Source organism: Melanerpes formicivorus, unplaced genomic scaffold (genome assembly GCF_026170545.1).
Source record: "Melanerpes formicivorus ecotype bairdi unplaced genomic scaffold, bMelFor1.0.p_v2 SCAF_2, whole genome shotgun sequence".
Taxonomy (NCBI): domain Eukaryota; kingdom Metazoa; phylum Chordata; class Aves; order Piciformes; family Picidae; genus Melanerpes; species Melanerpes formicivorus.
Genome location: NW_027142354.1, coordinates 53,097,013 through 53,116,469, shown reverse-complemented (window position 1 = coordinate 53,116,469; position 19,457 = coordinate 53,097,013). Strand labels below are relative to the sequence as shown.

The following is a 19,457-nucleotide window of genomic DNA, read 5'->3' as shown; positions in this document are numbered from 1 at the left end:
AGATCATCAAGTTCAACCTGTCACCACAGACCCCATGACTAAACCATGGCACCAAGTGCCACGTCCAAGAGGGCCAATGGCATCCTGGCCTGCATCAAGAATAGTGTGGCCAGCAGCAGGAGCAGGGAGGTCATTCTGCCCCTGTACACTGCACTGCTGAGGCCACACCTTGAGTCCTGTGTCCAGTTCTGGGCCCCTCAGTTTAGGAAAGATGTTGACTTGCTGGAACGTGTCCAGAAAAGGGCAACAAAGTTGGTGAGGGGTTTGGAGCACAAGCCCTATGAGGAGAGGCTGAGGGAGCTGGAGTTGCTTAGCCTGGAGTCTCAGGGGTGACCTTATTGCTCTCTACAACTACCTGAAGGCAGGTTGTAGACAGGCAGATGTTGGTCCCTTCTCCCAGACAGCCAGCACCAGAACAAGAGGACACAGTCTCAGGCTGCGCCAGGGGAGGTTTAGGCTGGTGGTAAGGAAGAAGTTCTACACAGAGAGAGTGATTGCCCATTGGAATGGGCTGCCTGGGGAGGTGGTGGAGTCACCATCATTGGAAGTGTTCAGGAGGAGACTTGACAGGGTGCTTGGTGCCATGGTTTAGTTGCCTAGGTGGGTTGGATTGGACGCGATGATCTTGAATGTCTCTTCCAACCTGGTTTATTCTATTCTATTGTCCAATCCCCTCTTGAACACCTCCAGGGACGGTGACTTCACCACCTCCCTGGGCAGCATATTCCAATGGCAAACAACTCTCTCAGTGAAGAGCCTTCTCCTCACCTCCAGCCTAAGTTTCACCACAGCTTAAAGGCAGGGGAACTTTGCACCTTACAAATCAGCTAACCAGTAACAAAAAACATGGTGACTTTCACCCGACACGACTGCACGCAGCGAGAGGATTTTCCGTGTAGAAAGAGGCAGTAACAATTGATTTCTAAATTGTTTGCTCACATGAAAAAAAAAAAAATATAATAATAATTAAAAAAAATCAGCACAGAAAATATTAATACCTACCAATGTCAGTTTGCTGATAATAAAAATCAAATTACTATCAGCAAGGAAAAAAACCAAACCGCTTACGCAGGCATCGTGCTCCGGAGAAGTTAAAAATCGATTCCCATTAAGTGTAGTAGGAAAAAAAGGGATTTGATAACTTAATTGATGGAGGGAGGAAAAAAAAACCCAACAAATTTAAAATCCATGTCTTCAGTGGGAGTGAAATCAATTAGGGCTGGTAAAATCCTGCCAAAACCAAAAAGCAAATCTGAAAGAAAGTCACTCCAGCTTTATTTGCAACAGAAAGTGTTTACAGAGCAGGTCACAGCTAAAGTGGACTCAAACATTCTGTATGCACTCAAGGTCTCCTGGAAATGTCCTGCAACGAAGTTTATACAAATAAAGAACATATTTGCTTTAAGTAACAGTTATAGAAGAAAGTACAGGAAGTGCGTGCAAACTGCCAGCAGGTTTCTGTTAACCCACCATCACAATCTCTTCCTCTGCAAATCCCACCCGCTTCTCAGATGCATTGCCGCAAACAAGCCAGAGGAGCCCTTAGCCCAAAGGCTTGAGCTTTGTCTTACAATAGTTTCAGACTATAAATGGATGAGAACTGTCTGTAAGGCAGCTACATCCCAAAGCAATGATACTTTTCCTTAAATAACTTAAGCCATTCAACACCATGGAATGTGTCACTTCTCCATCTTGCCCAGCCTTAGGAACCCAAAGGAAAGAACCAGCCCCTGGAGGAGATGATTCTTCAGATGAGCGCTGGCCCAGCCCTTGTGCCCAATGGGTCTTGTTTAGGGAAGGAAGTGCAGGGCAAAGGCAGAAGTGTTACCCAGACGAGCACGGTGAAGGTCCATGAGCCACCAAGACGGCTGAACTTTTTGCACTGCCTCAAGGGTGCCGTCAGTACTTCTGCCCTCTCAAAGAGGGAAATGCTGCTGGCCAAATTCACACTTCCAGATCCAGAGACCTTCCTGGCTGCATCCTCAGCTCCAACTTTTGTGGGTCAGGGCTCAGCACACCACCTAACATGACTGGACAAGGTGTATCTACCTCCTGCAGCTGCTTAAAACAAAATGGTCTGCTTCTCCCAGTACCTCAGACGAGGACATAGTGCAACAGCTAAACTCTTAGTCCAATGTGCAGGGTGCTTTAAAAACAAGTTTTGTCCATGGGTTTCCAGTTGTAAACCAATTAAATCTCAAAACAACCTTCTGAGGTAGGCAAGTATCTTTTAATGTCAGTTTTACACGCAAGAGAAAAGGGCTGAAAGGATGATGAAGCAATTTGACTAAAGACCTCATGATGAGTCAAAAAGAACCCGATCCTTGGTCCTTCTTCTCCTAACCCCAGACTATGCTCTTCCTTCACAGCTCCAACATTTTTGCTGGGTATTTACAGCAGGTGATGCACCCCAGGGGCCTCCAAGCCTATTGCCAAGGGGCCACAGGCTATAAAGCTGGAGTGGGGACTCATTTGTCCCTCCCACAAGGCTTAGTGAAGAAAAGTGACATGAAGCTGCTGAGTTATCTTTATTGTAGAAGCACACTAAGACACAATGAGGAGGCAGAGACCGCACCGGCACACGTCGGGCAGACCTGGGAAGACACCACTGAGTCCCCACAGCCCTTTGCCCTCCACCCGAGCAAGGACAGCCCCGTTCACTGCAGAAGGGGATTAAGGCAGCTCCAACAGTCTCGGGGACTCAACAGCTCCCCAATGTTCAACATCAACTCTTCCTTTATTCACCCTAGGGAGACAGGAAGAAGAGAATTTATTACTATAGTCCCAGAAGCCAATGAGACCTGAAATGACCAATAGGAAACCTGAAAGCTGTGATTTTCCCATGCTCTGCAGGGACTCTAATCCATCTGTCTCCCCATAACAGGGGCAGAGCAGCATGCTGTGCAACAGCCCAGCTGGAAAAAACAGAGCCAGGTAAATCAAGGGGCAGAGCCCACCACCATGTGCAGTAGAAGGTTTGCACATTCCCACGGGTTCAATTCCACCATCCTATGGCTGCAGCAAGAGGGAAAAAGCACACTGCAGAGACCTTTGTCCCCAGGCAAGGATGGACATTCCAACCCTTGTGAAAAACAGCTTGCAGAGGACAGACTGGCTAGGAGGGGTTAAATCACTGCACTTCTCTGTACCTTTGGTCACAGCTGATCCCTGGTGTTTGCTGGCAGTCTGACCTCCATTATTTCTGGAAAGAAAAGGCAAAAAAAAAAAGTCTATCCCCAAGCATGACCACTCCTATGTGACACTTGCCAGCATTACTATCAGTATGACAGCCCCACAGCCCCTCCGGCCAGCTCAGCAGCACAACTGCAGCACAGCCTGGCACCAGGGCAGGCAGTTGGGTCTCTGCCAGCCTAGGAAAACAAAACTAATTTCATCCAGAAACCAGGTGCATTCCACACCTAACAACTAACAAAGGAAGGCTGTGTGGTTTTGTCTTTTTCTTCCTTCCACCACCTTAAAAAGAAGCATGAAAATGTGAAGAGCATTGTAAGACAACTGGGACTTGCCCACCACAAACCTGGGAGTTGTCTGTTAAAACCCAACAGATTTAAAAAGGAGAAAATGGATGTTTCTTTTTTTCCCCCCTGACATGTTGACTAATGTGGGCACACTGTTTCCTACCACATAGGTGATTTGTGGAAAAGCAAATAAAGGAATTGTGAGATATACAGTAATAAAAGTGAAATGGACTGGAAAGACCCACAATTAATTCATCTGTGACACATCAACTGCAACATCAACAAAAGATACCTAAAGCTAGGACTCAGACCTACATTTATCTTCAGCAAAGCAGAACAAGATCAAAGGAACTTGGTTACAGCACAGGCCTCCTGAGGAAGGTGGCGAGACCGACACTAGATAGCCTGAGGCCCCAAGGACAGGCTCTCTCTGGAGCAAGGTGTTCCACCATGGCAGTGCACAGATACACCAGTTAGTGACAGCTCCCAGTCCTTCCTACCAGGACCCCTCTCTGATGGCAACCTGGTCACCAGGCAGGGAGTGTTGCCAAAAACATGTGCAGTTCCAGGAGGACATTTACAGGCAGGAGTAGATGCAGACACTGAGCTGCAAAAGGGTAAAGCAGCTTGGACACACATTTTGTCAGTCAATCCAGCACCTTCCATGGATAATTTCACTATACAGCTCAAGGAAATACTACATTTTTGGGTAACAATTTGTTATCTCTCTCCAAAGCTTAAATAGATGCCTTTGCATTTTCATTCTGCACACTGCAACTGTCTAAAACCCTTTCTGATGCCGAAAGCACTGCTGGAGCTGGTTTCCTCTGGGGTTTAGTAGCATATATTAGTGCCTGAATATTCAGTAGAAAAGAATTCATTATGCTGCAAGTGACCATGAATTTCAGTGCTGAAAATAACATTGCTCTTCATAAGCTTCCATAAATTTCTGGTCCAGGTCTTCAGGTGACATAACACACCTAAATAAAGAATAAATCCTGAGGGGAGGGGGTTATGTTTGGCTTTTTTTGCCCCAGGGAATAAGCTTATCGCTTTCCCTTTTAATTGCATCCAACTCCCCTTGGAATACTTAACATAGCTACAAGCTGTCTGACTAAGGTAAATGGCATATTCCTCTAATTGCAAAGGCTAAAGAGCTGTAACAGCTCGGTAAAACACAGAACAGTAAGGAATTCCAGACCAGGCACAGGTTTCTGGGAATCCTCTCTATTTTTCAGTTGCCATGGTATACCCAATCTCATCTGTCATGGGCAGTGCAAGCACAGTCACCAAGAGGCTCGTGTAGCGCCTATTCTCCCTGCAGCCCCAGAATACACAAGCCAGCAGTGGCTCCATAACAATAAAGTTTGAGACATGAAGGTTTCCAGTACAATCATGGGAAAAAATATTCCTCTTTGCACTACCATCCCTCCAACTTTAAACAAAGCTGAGAGCACTCAGCAGCTGTACAACGGAGAAGCAGAGCTGGAATGTTTACTTTTTAATGGTTTGAGGTTGTGCTGGCATCCTGGCACTGAGCAGAGGAAGGCATGGTATGACCCTCTGGAATGAAGACTATTCCAGAGGAAAACTTTTCATTGACTACAAGCACACTGATACCAAATCCTATTCAGAAGCCAAAGCTCCCATCCAGAACTTTACAGAACTTTTGGCTGATTTTGATTGTCTCCAGCTCTGGAGCAGGAACAAATCTCAGTATTTCCCTGGGACAAATATTCAGTTTCTTGAGTTCATGCCAATACAGAGGATAGTCCTTCCTGGGTGCTACAGGGCATCCCACACACTCAAGAAACACAAATTAGGAGACCCTGGCTGCCAAAGCGCTGGAGTCTGCCAAGCTGGTGGAAAGATAAAGTACAACTGAGAAATGTTTAACTCATCTGCTGCGTGGGACTGCAAAAGATGTCAAGGCTCAAGATCTTTCCCAAAAGTATACCACTTAGCAAATAATTTTCATCTTCCAACTATTTCCTTAGATATTATTTGTAAAATGAGTCCTTTATGATTTACCAAGTCCCAGTCTTTCTGGTCTCACCAAAGCCCCATGAGGAAAGCCAGATCTTTCCCCAGACATGTCACTCCTACCATACAGCCTAAGTAAAACATGGAGATTAGACCCAAGTTATATATTAAATTCAAGTTTGAACCCATACTTAAACTTCTGGACCACAAGCACCCTGCAGATGCAAGGGCCAGGCTGACTTCCCAGGATGCATGTGGAGTGAGAGGGGGATGCTACACAGCCAAAAGGTACTTTGGGTGGCTGTTTTCTCTATTCTCAGAAATATCTCATCCCAGGTCAAAAGGCAATTTCAACACCCCACCCCACCCCCCCACCCCCCCCCCCCGAGATGGGGCTCCAATAGGCCTCTTCTCTGCCAGTCTGCAATACAAGCAAACCCTCCCCACCCACAGGACTCCCCAAGGCTGACCCTACAAGTACAGAGCATGCTGCAGCACCTGATTAAAAAGCAGCTCCAGAGCATGGCTTTAATTAACCCCTTAGTTCAGTTAACTTGTTCATTCAATTAACCTGGTAACCTGCCTGCAGAGTCAAGCTGTTGACCCTCAGCTATTCCTGAGGAGCCCAGCAGGGCAGCTGGTGACTGCCAGAGGCTGCTCTTTTTTTCACTCTTCATTGCAGCTGCCTGGATCAGGCTCCCCCCAAGCTGAGACAGGGGAGTTTCACCAGGGGAAAAGGAAAGATTGATGTTTCCCCAGCCCAGCTGTGGCACACTGCTTACCACTTCAGGGGCAGGCTTTCGGCATTCACCTCGATAGTTTATTGTGACGTAGTTTGAATCTCTCCTGCAAAGGGAGGACAAGACATTGCTCATTATTCAACTTGCAATGCCACAGCTCTCCGCCATCGGCACAACAGTCCTCTGTGGACTCTTAATGCTTTGATGCCACTTCCAATCTGACAGCGTTTATTACTCCCCAAACAACCTCATGATTGGGCAGAAAGGGAATAGGGGACTCTGGAAAGTTGTGTATCTTAATTAGCTGTCAGCAGATTAATCTCTGGCATTTTGATCTATGTTTGCTTAACAGCGAGGCACCAAGGACACACTTGATAGTGAGTCATGATATATCAAAACAAACACTGCTGCAAAAGACACTCGGGAATGGTGGATGGCCCTGTATTACTGAAATCTCTCCGCCTACTCACATGGCAGCTGAACACAAGTCACATTCATTTTTGTATGTTTTCCCATCAGTGCCACAGACTGGTTGTGAGGATGTGCTGCAGAAAATCCTTCCACCCTTTACCCCGTGCAGAATTCGATCACAGTCCAGCTGAAGAGAGAGAGAAATGACGTTTGGTGCCGGTTCACTTGCAAGAGCCTCCTCTACCTGGCTTAAAAGCACTCACAAACCCAGCCTTGCCATGGGGCCCCTCTGCCCTGCAGCACATCCACCACACCAGCAGCAAGGCCAGGCTTGAAAAGAGTTAACATCACCTACTGGGCCAACCAGCCAAGCTTTTAGGGGCCAAGCCCTCCCCCTGCCCTGCTGCCAGGCACAGATCCACTCATCCAGTCCACCTCAGCACCTTGGTCCAGAGCAGGTTTAGGATCCACAAGATGAAAACTTCTGGTACCTGTCCCTAGTCCTTCTAGTTAGCATTCTGATGCTGTTCTGTCTCCAAGAAGGAAGATGAAACCCAATGCCCAAAACTAAAGAAAATTCTCTACAGCAGACTTCTGCTGCCCGAGGGTGGTGTGACACGCAGCACAACTTCTAACACCCACTGAGTTAAGGGAGACAGGGAGATCTGAGCAGCTATGACTAACTAGGGGTGCCCTCATCTTTCCTCTCAAACATGAATGGGAGCATTTAAACACAGCTTTCTTTAAAGCCCTATGTGGCACAACCAGGGCAAACAGACAGTGCCAAGGAGTGGTGGTATTTGCAGTCCCCCAAAAGCCTTTTGCACTTAGGTCTCCACCCTAGAAGGACACCAGGACAGGTGCCTACAGAGCCACTGCAAATCTTAAATAGCTGATGTCCAAGGTATCACAGCCTGTTCCCTGGCACATACACAGCCCTTTCCTCAGCCTGGCCACCCACTTCTGCTCCACGTGCTGAAAAAAGGACAAAAGAAATGAGTGACTAATGGGCTCACATCCCCTTCTCCAGGTGCTACAAAACATGTTGCAACAACTACAAATGGTGCAATCCCAGGAGAGCAACTACTGGGAGAGAGGGGCCTTTCCATCTCCAGTCCCACCTGGAGATGCAGCATTTAGCATAAAATGCTGGTTTATGAGCATCACTGCAGGGCAGGAAGCGCCACGGGGAACGAAGGTTTCATGCCAGGCAGCATGGGGATTTCCATGATGTTGGGGCCCTGTGATAGCACCTGCTGGTTAAACATCACTTGCTAATTTCATTAATGTGCTGCTTCCTCACCTAAGTAATTACTGGTGACGTGAAAGCAGACAATGCTGACCTCTGCAGTTCTCTGCTAGATGCCTTCCTACGCACCAGACATTGCAGCCTGCAGTAGGACTCGTGTGCCTGCATTGCAGCTCAGGGCAGGCGGCCACCCCACTGGCATCCCCACATATCACAGGTCCCAGAAGCAAGTGCCACCACTCCTGTGGCTCTGGGGAACTGCCAGTGACAATGGCATGCAAGGAGGAAAGGAACAGATATGCTCCCTGAATCATCTCCTGTCAGTCAGGCTCATCAGCATCCACTCCCCCTCCGGTGCTACCAGGAAATACCACAAAGCCCCGAAGGAGACTGTCCTTGTTACACCTAATGCTTCCTCTGGAATGCATCAAGACTGGGAGCTGAACCACCTACCGGGATTTTTAACTCAAATATCCCTTTCCTAAAAGCAGTTAATGACAGAGGCTCCAGAGAGAGCTGGGGCAGTTTGTGGTAAGGTCTCTCCAATCCCCTAGAAACACATTTCCTGTCCCTTATAAAATCTTATTTAAATTATTGCATACCAATGCTAGAGAGATTAACACACCAGGTCATATTTTTAAATCATCCTAACTCTGGACAACACCCTGTGACAGTGACATCCAGTTTGGGCACCCTTTTTATAGTAACTTATTTTCTCTTTTTAGCTTCCTATTTTCCACTTCTAGCTTTGTTGAAACAACTGCATTTTCTTTTCGTGGAGACAAAGGAGAGTGGACATCATCATCTTCTTGCCACATTATTCCATACACAGCTATCATCATGTAGTGTTTCCCCTTTGACAGCTCCCTCCATCCTGCAAACTTGTTCTTATCCTCCAGTCAGCTCCACTACCCTGCTCTGGCCATGGCTTTTAACCCAGCACCTTCTCAGTTGTGGAGGGCAGCACTCCTCACCTCCCTCTGGCTATGTGCAGGGCAGACATTCAGACTGAGCCCAAGACCAGCACCCCCATAATTGATATACTCCCATAAGAAGCCAAGCCCAGAGGCAAAACTGGTTTAGGAGGGTGACATATGAGTACATCCAGCCCCACTTCTCTTGCCTCTGCTTCAGTGCCAGGTGATAGAGGGGCTAGCACAGGGACAGCAATGCTTCCACTCTCATTCAAACACTTCTGAGAACACGGGGACAAGTGAGAAGCTTTAGTCACAGCAAGAAAAGGAGCAGCTGCTGGGAAAGGAACTGCCTGGGGTCTCAGCACTGGTAGATCACCATCCCATGGGAGAAGTCCCCATTTATGCTCATGAAGCTTCCATCTGAGACGCAGGGGGTGGGTTTACCATCTCATAGGTATCAGTGTTCTGCGTCTTGCGGCCAGGTGCCCGGTCACAATTCCTTCCACTCTGAGCTCCATTTCCTTGTGGGCTATCAGGGAAAGAGAGAAAGAGAGAGAGGAAACAGCAAATCACATCATCCCTCTCAGAGGGAGCACAGTGAGAACTCACCCTCCCACACACACCCCATAGCTCTCGGGGAGCTGCTTGCACTGTGGCACCCACCCACCAAGACAGGAGAGGGCAACCATTAGTCTGACAGCTGGACTTAATGATCTTAGAGGTCTTTTCCAACCTTCATGATTCTATAAGCATCCCAGCCCCATGACAACAGGGAGGCAGCCAATAACAGGACAAACCTTACCCTGTGCTCAGAGCAAGTGCATGGCCACCCTGGGGCTCTGCAACCCTGTGTCTGCTGGCATCAGTTGGTGGATGGGAAGGTGAAGGGACTGCTCCAGCCAGAAAAAAAAGAAAGTAAATCTCAGAGCTCCCTAGAAAAGGCTCTGAAAAAGCTGCTCAGGTCCAACAGCTATAAAACAGACAAGAGTGAGTAACCAGTGCCCAGAAAGCACATGGTGCACCAGGCAATTGCCTCCAAGACAGCAGGTAGGGATGAATCAGGGCTGAGCAGACATGTGCCCTACCAGGAGGCAGGCTTTGCTGTGCAAAGGTGTTCTAAGAGGCATTTTAAGGACAGCGATTGCTGGTGCTTTTGAAAAAGGAAAGTCAAGCCCATGAAGGAGCAAGGGTTGCGTGAGAAACATGCCCCATCCTGTATCTTTCCCCCATCGCCAGATCAGCCAGCAGGGAAAAATGCTGTAATTGAGCACCAAAAACCACAGAGCTGTCTGTGTACTATTGAACCACTACTGCTCCAGTCAACCTCCTAGGCACTCTTGGAGGGGGGGGGGGGGAAGGGGGAGAATAGGTAGAAGAGCCCAGGTGGGGTAGGTCATGGGGGCAGGCTGCAACCCCAAGCGCTGCTGAACTCACCCTCTGCTTGATGTGGGACGTCTCTCATTAACACTCTGCTGTGACCCCGAACCACCGCAGCTCTTCTGCAGAAGGGGCAGGATCATATTCAACAAATATAGAAACAACTTCCATACAGCTAGAGAAGAAGCAAAGTTAAAGCAGCTCCTGTCCTCCCTCCTCCACCTCCCAGACCCAGAGAGTTATGGGGTTGTTCTTAAAGAAGCCGGTGTGATGTTTACTCCATTCCCACCCACTGGTTTTAATACCCACCAAATGTTATCATCTAAGGGTTTACAGGATTGTGGGGGACACTGAGCCTGGCCTTTATCTCTCATATAGCATCACACCACTGGGAAAATGAGACAGGCTATTCTGTTAGGTCTAAATGTGCCTACTTCGTATGCTCACACACAAGTCTGTTCCATAAATGAGCACGGCTTTGCAATACAACCTGCTTCTCCCCCCATCATTAGCTGGCTCCAGCATCCCATGTACCATGGTCACCCCAGGCTGACCACAGGCAATCCCTGGCCATCAGGATCCCACAGACTCTCGCCAACCCCTTTCTCTGAGTTCCAGGCAGGCTCAGAGCTCCATCTCACCTGGTTTGTACGCTCTGAAGTGGATTGTTTGTTGCGCTGGGAAGTTCCACCAGACTGACCTCCTCTTTGGGCTTCCTTTTTGCTAGAAGGGGAGAGGAGGAAAAGGGAGTTCTACAGCAGTGCAAGTGTCACCAGCACCTGAGGCTGCCCTTTAAGCCAGCATCATGCCGTTAGGCACCACCTCCACAACCATAGCTCCTGTTCCTGGTGGTCCTGTTCCTAATTCCCACCCCTAAGCCTTCTCCCTTCTCCTCACCATTCCCACTGTATGCTACATCCTGGATCCAGGTGGCTGCTTTCATATCAGGGCTGCTTCTGCATATGCTCTATGGGAGTAGAGAGAGAGCATCTGGAAGGCAAAGTACATGTGTGGGAAACTCCTCAGGAGCTGCCCACACCCGATTGTCCCCTGAGAAAGGGTTTACTCTCTATCAGCCTTGCTTCTCCTCTATTCCACACTGCTTCTCACCTGCCCCTGGGCCCTTTGTGCTGAAAGGAAAGTGAGGAGAGCTGGAGCCCTACTGGCAGAGAATCTCTTGGAGGGCCACTGGGATCCAGCACTCTCTCCTAGGCATTGCACAGAAGCAGCTCCACAGGCAGAAGCTGCAAGTTTTGCTGGAGGTTTCCCTCTTTGCTGTTGTTGGTCAGAGGAAGCTGTACTCACAACTTCTCAGCACACATGAGACATTTGTTGATGTGCTGCTTTCCAGAGGAATCTCGGACAGGGGCATTTTCTCTCGTGCAGGACAGTCGTCCACCAGCTTCAAACCGGGCGCGAAACTCACTGCAGTCGTCCTGCAGAGGGAGAGCTGTGGTTAGGGCGCCCTGTCCTCCTGGCTTTACGGACCTGATTCTTAGAAACTTGGGGTTTCCTGCCAGGAAAGCATTGAACCATCACAAAAACATCACAGGAGAGCCTGGGTGTGGGTGAAAGAAGGTGGTGTGCAGTACCAGCCACTTAGTATATAAACAAAGGAGTGAGTCAGAAAAATTGTGGGTTCCTTCTGCCTGCACAGCACGTGTTGGGAGTTTTCTAGTATGGTCCAACTAATTACTATTCTCCTGGCTGGGCTATCCAAAGCATGCCAGTGATGTGACCGATACGGTAATGAAGTCACTCCCACTCCTGCCAACATCCTTAATACACAGCTACTGTCTTCGCCAGATTGCAGCTCAGATGATAATTTCTTTTGCGAAGTGAGCAGTATCCCCCAAACCAGCCCCACTTTGGGGTGTGCCAATCATGCAGCAGCGGTTAAAAATATAAAAGCACAAGGCAAACACACTTAATAGTCCGTGAGCAGCAGAAGGTTGTTTGGAGAATGGATAATTAATTTGTTCCCTGTTCAACAAAAAAATCACTGTACAGAAATCTGTTATGTAACTCGGATGTAAACATTCAATACTCCCAATTTCAACTATTTCAGGCACTGCAATAGCCAAATCCAAACAGCAAGTACAGAGGGTAAGTAACTGAATACCACTTATCCTTTATGTTTTAAAAAGACAGGCTTTCACACTTGCAATTTTCTGCCCATTTTGTGCACAGGAGAATTTGGGCTAGCTTGCATTAAGGTTGTTAGCAGGGTGCTGGCCTCATTCTTAGCTTTGCTCAGATGTTTCCAGAACCTCATTCTCTCTGCCAGGGGACAAATTCTTCAGCATTGTGTCCTGCATCCCCTCCAGGATACCTCAGCATCCAGACCTTCAGCTTTGCTACCAGACTAATGCTGGCAAAATGCTCAGAATACAAAGCCCCACATTTCTCTAGAGCCAGACTAGCCCTGAGTAGGTGAGACATGATCTGGCACAGGATAAACCTGCACCTGCTGTGACCAGCAGCCCCATTGCATTGTTCCCATCAGAAAGAAATGTTGCACCCCACTTCAGACAGGCTCCCCGAGAGCTTCACTGCTTCTCCCCATCACCAGTGTGTACTCACACCCTTCTGTAGTTCCAGTAACATTTTCCAACCCTGGTAAACCCAGGAAAGCCCTCCAGCCCCTCTGTGCCTCATACCCTGAGACCAGCCCAGTACCCCAGTCCTCTGCCTCTGAGACAGATCTGCCTTTGCATGATAGGCTCTATCAAACAGTTTCCCTTTAAACCAGCACTTCTGGAGCTCTGTTAACGTTCCAGCCTCTGCTGCAAAAACCTTGCTGAGTACATCCAGTACTTGCATTTGCCTTTTTCATGGCCTGTCACATCCCTGACCCACTAATAAATGCAGAGCTTTCTTATCCTTTGTCACTTCTAACCAACAAGCAAGAATTCTTGTTAATCACTGCCTGTGTGATCTTGCCCTGCTATTACATTTTATCTTGTTTCTATTACTTCAGGCCTCAGCACTATCCAATTAGTCCTGAGTGATCTGCTGATCCTCCTCTGCTGATGCTGCCTCCCAGCTTTGCCATCAGCAAATTTCACTTACATATTATTATTTTTTTTTTTGGTGCCAAAGTCATTAGGAGAAGCACTGAAATAGGATTATGACTGAGGCTTAAGAGGACTGCACCGGTCCCTACCATAGAAGAAATTGAAAGGTCGATGTTAAAAAGCAACATTTTTCCCCCTCTTACAGAGCTACTATTTGCCAGCGAAGCATCAAGTGGCTGCAGGGTGGCAGGGCAAAGAGGGTGGTTAGCATCTCCATGAAAACAAAGTTTCCAACAAGAAACACTAATAAAATGAGCCACAGGCCCATGGAGATGGTGGAGGGCTGGGCTCTTGGCCCAGAGTTTGATGATCTCTCGAGCTTTGCAGACTTCAGAGTTAGAACTTTTCACTCATTTCTCTCGGCACCCTCGGCAGTGCTAATCAATCCACCCTTGAGCCAGGTTTCAAGACAGCACAGCACATCTAGTTTCTTACACTGATGGGATTTGCTTGTCCTTAGATACACAAGTCAGTGGGGCAGACCGTAGCATTCAGGCACAAGTTGTTCACTTCGGGGATTCAAGAGCATGAACAAGAAATAAGGAGTGAAAGGAGAGAGGATCTCAAAATTAAATCAGCGGAGACAGAGCAAACAAGCTGAACAATGCCATCTTTATCTTGGGTGAAAATCAATAAAGTCTCATATTGACCCACCTAATACTTTAATCTCACCTTATCTTTTCCTTGTCTGTTTTTAGCTAACTTCCGCTCGTTCTCCCTTTTGCTGGAAGAGAAGCAAGATGAGAAAGTGAACACCACAGAGCTGGAGGAGTCAGAGAGATTCACTGCCGTTGGCTGCAGGAGGGGCAAGAGCATCAGCAGCTGGGTCATTCCAGCAGCTTTTCTCTCAACAGAAAAGATAGCATGGGTTTTTTTTTTCCCCCCTTTACTCACAACTTCTCTGCACACATGATGCACTTATTGCTGTGTTGCTTCCCAGAGGAATCCCGGACAGGGTCATTTTCTCTGGTGCAGGAAAGTTTCCCTCTCTTGAAAAGATCCCGAAACTCTCGGCAGTCATCCTGTGGAAAAGCCAAAAGCATGGATTGACATAGATGTGCTGAGACACATAGACACATCTCCCCCAAATCCACAGGGATTATCCATGCAATAAATTGCATTTCAAACACTATTTTGCTTCCTTGAGGCATAAGTCTAGGAAACCATCATTTGCCTGCTATGTTCTCTTAAACTATAGCAGGCAACATCAATAAATTAGTATGTTTAGATGAGCAGGTTTGTCTTTTGCATCCAGGCTTCCCTTATTTCTAATAACTAAAACCTCCAAGAGCCTGCTTGAAGGACCCAGGGTCTGCTCCAGGTATAAGAGCTAGAATCTCTTAGTGAATTTGGAACAAGGAACTCAGTTCCCCCATTTCTCGTGAAAGAATATGCCACCAAGAATTTTAAAATCCATGCACAGCAAAAAGATGAAGCTGCAGGCATTAAGAAATACATCCTTGCACAGCTCACATTCCCAGATATGCCAGAACAAGTGGTGGGTATTTTTTACCTTCCACCTAACATAACATTGTGCAGTAATTGAACCAAAGAACTCATTTCACCACAGACTCTTGTAGCAAAACCTGCTGAAGCATTTCACCCTGGTCTTTTATTTCTTCTGAAGGGCTTTCCTGTAACTTTTGGGTCACACATACAGGTTTATAGCATAAGAAACACCTGCTACATGTCTTTAGGTTCTTCTATGCAGCGCTCTTAGGTTATCTGCCATAGGATCTGTAATACATTTACCACCACCACCTTTTGCGCTGTGTAGAGGAGATGGTTTGATAACTTATCCCAGCTCTGCAGATGGGGAAGCGAAGCCTCGAAAATTACTTGCCAAAAGCCAGACAGAAAATCTATGGCTGAACAAAGGAATTCAGTGTAGGTCTCATCCTGTTGCTGTGAAACTGTCCTGCTTTCAGGACCACACTTTGAGTAAGGTGCTTAAAAAATATCTCCCTTAGGACGACTATACTTTACAAAGCCTTTGAATTGCCCAGACACACACGAGCTCAGAAGCTACCCTGCCTAACAAGATATGAAAATAACTAAATAAATCATTGCAACCAACACTATCAGATGGAAACCAGTTCCCTCCTATCTAGAATAAAAGCACAAGGCTCAAAAAGCCAACTCCCTCCATATGAAGACCTGCTATCCAGAAAAACAGCTATGGGTAAAAGAAACCAGCCAGGTGCATCAACCAGATAAACAAGGGACAATTAGAACCAGCCTGCTCCCACACCCTGCCCTAGTCAGAGCCCACATGCACCATCACTGCTATTAATTGTCAGATGCCAATGGTGTGCCTTACAAACAGGCAGGTATCCACCTTAGCCCATACTCGGGATCAGGCACAGACTGTGTGCACCATGTTTATAATTGTCCGATGGGGACTAGATTGCCTGGGAGGAGCTCAGAGTTATTTTGTTCTTGCTAATGGCACCAAGCCTCCTGCTCCTTTGTGTCTTGGTTCCATTGCTATGCCCTTTGCCATGCCCTTTCCCATGCCACAAAGAAGGAAATGTGCTCAGCAACTGGGTCAGAGGCATCAGTGCAATGCCAATACATCATCCTGCTCCCATGAGGGTGTCTTCAGTAGCAATGTTTCACCTCACCTCTCCCAAGGAGTTCACATTCCTGTTCGCCTCTCCACCACTCCCTTTGTCTGAGTCTCTCTCCCTGCAAGAAAGGGAGGCATGAGTTACAGCAGCAAGCAGTCAGTGGACATAAACCCAAAATAGCTGGTGATTAAAGGCCGGTCCTGCCAACCCCACCTCCCTTGCGCAAGGCAACAGGATGGACCAGCACAGGGACCACAGCTCAGTGAGATGTGCTTGGGGTGTTTGGAATCTCTGCACTGGGGGCAACTGACATCCCTTCTCTCTTCCTAACATCCTATTAAACACCATCTACAGGAGCAAGAAATTGGCAATCCTGCATCAGCGCAGGGGCTGGACTAGATGATCTCTAGAGATCCTTCCCAGCCCCTCCCATCCTGTGATTCCATGTTTTCACTCTGGATTTGCTCCTCACACTGTGGTGTGTGCTCTCCATGTGCTGAGCTGCAGACAGCTACTGGTTTCACAGGTTTGCTGAAGAGCTACTAACTGGTCTGTCTGGCCCAGGACTACAATTTTACAGCATGGAGGGAGCCTCCTCAGTGCGGGCTCATCAATACAAGAGAAGAGGATGTGCAGGACAGTCACTGCAGCCAGCACACAGCTGATACTCACAGCAGTCTTTGGCACATCGTACACTTGTTGAGGTCTGCTTTGCCATCTGGGCTGTTGACAGGCTCCCTCGTAGTGGGACAGGAAAACTTCCCACTGCGCAGAAGTGACCAGATTTTCCTGCACTCATTCTGAAAAGCACAGAGAACAGCCAGTGGAGGCTCAGAGTCCACTGAGATCCTCAGAGCAGTTATTTCACATTTAGACTTTTTAGAGTGGGCTACAGTGATAGCCTGCTCAACACCAGGCCTGAGGCTACAACATTGTTTGGCTCCATCCCTCACCGTGCACCACATGTGGTACAAGCTGCACCCAGAACTCCACTCATTGCTCCTCAAGGCAGAAAAAAACAAGGTGAAAGTTCAAAACACCCATTGCAAGGACCATTATTCATGGGAGCAGGAATACACTTAATTTGCATACAGCTACAAATTGCTACCTGCTGCAGAGGACAACTTCATGTTAAAAATTAGTCAAGAGCAGAAAATACAGCCCTGGAAGTGGCAGTAGGATGCAAGAGTAATGAATGGGCCAGAGTAACTAGAGAGCAATTCAGGTGCAGGACTGAAGCAAGGAAAGTCCAATCCTCTTTGGAAGCAAAGGGGTAATATTGGATAGTGCTGCAGTAACCAATTGCTGGGTGACTGAAATGCAGACTGGGGAGAATCAATGAACCATGGAGGTATTTTTAGCTGCTGTGTTTTCCAAAAGGGTCTTTACTAAGAAGAGACAAGCTTGTTTAATTAAAACATAAATGGAGCTGACTTCTCAGTCATTGAATCAAATAATTTTCTGAGACTCAGAGGACTTGCCTTAATTCTTTTAATTATCAGACCTGGGAATTATCAGAACCAGGGATTTCTGCTGGATCAGAAGCAAAATTCTGAAATATCATTAGATACATAAGTGATGCCATTTCTAGCTTTGTCTCATGAGATTTCCAGCCCAGAGTTGTCCAGATGTGCTCATCATAGCGCACCAAACACACACTGTCAGCCAGAGCCATTGTTGCATTATAAAAGCATTGTCTCTAAACATGGAGAAATTCACTGCTTTTTCCACCCCTGAAAAACCATTATGATATGTAAGTATAGTCAGCCTAAAAGGCTTTGCTCAGAGCATGCATTAAGCACTGTAGTTGGCAAAACAAAAAGAGAATCAGAATAGAAAAGGTTGGACTTGCCTTAATTGAAGCTTGGCTGGCAACATCTGCAACAACAGAAGGAAAACAACAATGAAGCCATGCACAGTTTTTGAAGGGAAATTTTAAATCAAAACCATTTAATTAAAATACTTGACGCAGTTTCATAATCCACTCAAATACCTCCAGATGAAAGCTAATCCAGTGCATTATTGTACACTGACAGAAAGGGCTGGGCATTAGAGACCTTCTAGAAGATTGCACTTTGTCATTCAAATGCAAAAGCACATCCATTTCCTTTGTGCCTTCCTTTATTGTGTTACTTTTCTGTCTTAAAAATCCAAGCTCCAAGGATGATTCAGTAACTGCTGTTCTATTATTCTACACCACTGCCTTGGTATCAGTGGTATCAACCTTATCCAAATCTTCTTGTTGTTTTCTTCATCCTCAGTTAGAATTGGGGTGCCAGAGCTGGCCATGATATCATGTGCTCAAACCTTCAAATTCCTTTTCAAGGCCCATTCCATTTACAGTACTTCACAGCAATTACTAAATTAATAACGAGTCATCAGGTGGGTAGCTGATACACCTCTCTTTCTACACTCTTTAGAGCTGGTATCATACGTTTCATCCTTTCCTCTTACATCATCAGTGGCAGCACAAGGAAGGAAGCATCACAAAATCCTCCTTTAGCTCTTTTTCAATAGGAATAGGCAGTAAGGTGGAAGACCATTACATCAAGCTTAAACTCCTGCCAAAGCCCTCCTGTTATAGCCATACTGAAAATGTATTCCTTAGAGTGTTGACAAGAACTCTCCATTTGTCTGAAGTTACTAAAAATTGTATTATGCTTTTGTTCAGAGTCAAGAGTTTTATGCAAAGATTCCGTCTGGTTGGAAATTTGGCTTCCTCCACTTAGACAATTGGGGATTTAGTGGTTGTTACTTGTTGCTAAATTGTTAGTTCTACTAAAAACAGACACTGTGGGGCCTTCAAGATTTTCACAAACAAGACTAAAAACCACCATCAAGAACCTGCTACAGCAAGTCAACACGAGGAGCACAGCAAAAAAAATCATCTTCTGGTTATGCCATAATACATGTTAAAGAGCAAGGGCTCTCCAATCCTCTCATTCTCTCACTGTCTTTACAGCATCTCCCAGGCTGTGTCCTCTGCCAGTCCCAGCTTTCAGCACAGAGAACATCAGAAGTTACTAACCTGAGAAGAAGCAGAAAAATGCCAGAGCAAGGACCACCGAAGCACCTTCTATTTTCATGGTGAGGGTGGCAGCTGTTTGCCTATGTTGATTCTATTAGTGCATTGCTCAATGAAACCCAAAGAAAGGGCTTAGGTCAGATCACGTATATATAGATGACCAGATTCTCCGCCTTCATTATGACATAATCTTCCCAAGAACCATCATTAGCTGCAAAAACCAGTTTGATGACAGTGGTTCTAAATTCTAATGATCCCATTAACACAATTAATTTCCATAAGGACGGGACATATTTGAGTCACTCCCTGCATTTTGTCAAGCTAAGAAAATCATAAATAGACCACTTTTGGTTTTTCCACTGAAGGAATTCTTGCCACCTTTAGGCTTGTTCCTGAGACAGGGTTACCCCAGCCAGCACATCACTAATACACTTCCATATCTCCCCAAAACAGCTGAAAGGGCTTTATTTTAATATTTTGGATCCAGCAGAGGCAACAGCAAGACCAGGTCACTTGAGACCTCTGGGAGTCAGTCTAGTTTTACTAAAGCACTTCATTATTAACCAAAGGAGTAAACACTCAGGTAACACTGGGGGCAAGGGGGGGAGGAAGAGAGAGGGGGGAGAAAA

The 19,457-nt window shown here is 46.7% G+C and overlaps 1 protein-coding gene across 3 annotated transcripts; it reads right to left on the bottom strand.

Annotated features, from left to right (window-relative positions):
• Positions 1 to 2,208: 2,208 nt before the first annotated feature.
• LOC137452655 (serine protease inhibitor Kazal-type 5-like) lies at positions 2,209 to 18,941 on the bottom strand. 3 transcript variants are annotated; one of them, XM_068161282.1, is made up of 14 exons: positions 18,832 to 18,941; positions 17,656 to 17,681; positions 16,476 to 16,603; positions 15,858 to 15,921; positions 14,128 to 14,255; positions 13,906 to 13,957; positions 11,462 to 11,592; positions 10,798 to 10,879; positions 10,214 to 10,278; positions 9,224 to 9,308; positions 6,673 to 6,800; positions 6,245 to 6,308; positions 3,150 to 3,202; positions 2,209 to 2,746 (listed from the first exon to the last, which is right to left on the bottom strand). In XM_068161282.1, exons 1-13 carry the CDS (start codon positions 18,887 to 18,889, stop codon positions 3,197 to 3,199), a joined length of 1,017 nt encoding a protein of 338 aa, XP_068017383.1. In that variant the 5' UTR covers positions 18,890 to 18,941; the 3' UTR covers positions 2,209 to 2,746; positions 3,150 to 3,196. The 3 variants fall into 3 exon arrangements, 2 of the variants coding, with proteins under 2 accessions (XP_068017383.1, XP_068017394.1); XR_010990134.1 differs by lacking the exon at positions 6,673 to 6,800; XM_068161293.1 differs by lacking the exons at positions 6,245 to 6,308; positions 6,673 to 6,800.
• Positions 18,942 to 19,457: the final 516 nt, after the last annotated feature.

Coding starts and splice junctions, on each gene's coding strand:
- LOC137452655 (XM_068161282.1), bottom strand. CDS start 18,889: ATGAAAATAGAAGGTGCTTCGGTGGTCCTTGCTCTGGCATTTTTCTGC. Junction 14,256..15,857: donor ATGTGAACTCCTTGGGAGAG/GTGAGGTGAAAC, acceptor GCTTTTCCACAG/GATGACTGCCGAGAGTTTCG. Junction 11,593..13,905: donor ACAGACAAGGAAAAGATAAG/GTGAGATTAAAG, acceptor CTCCCTCTGCAG/GACGACTGCAGTGAGTTTCG.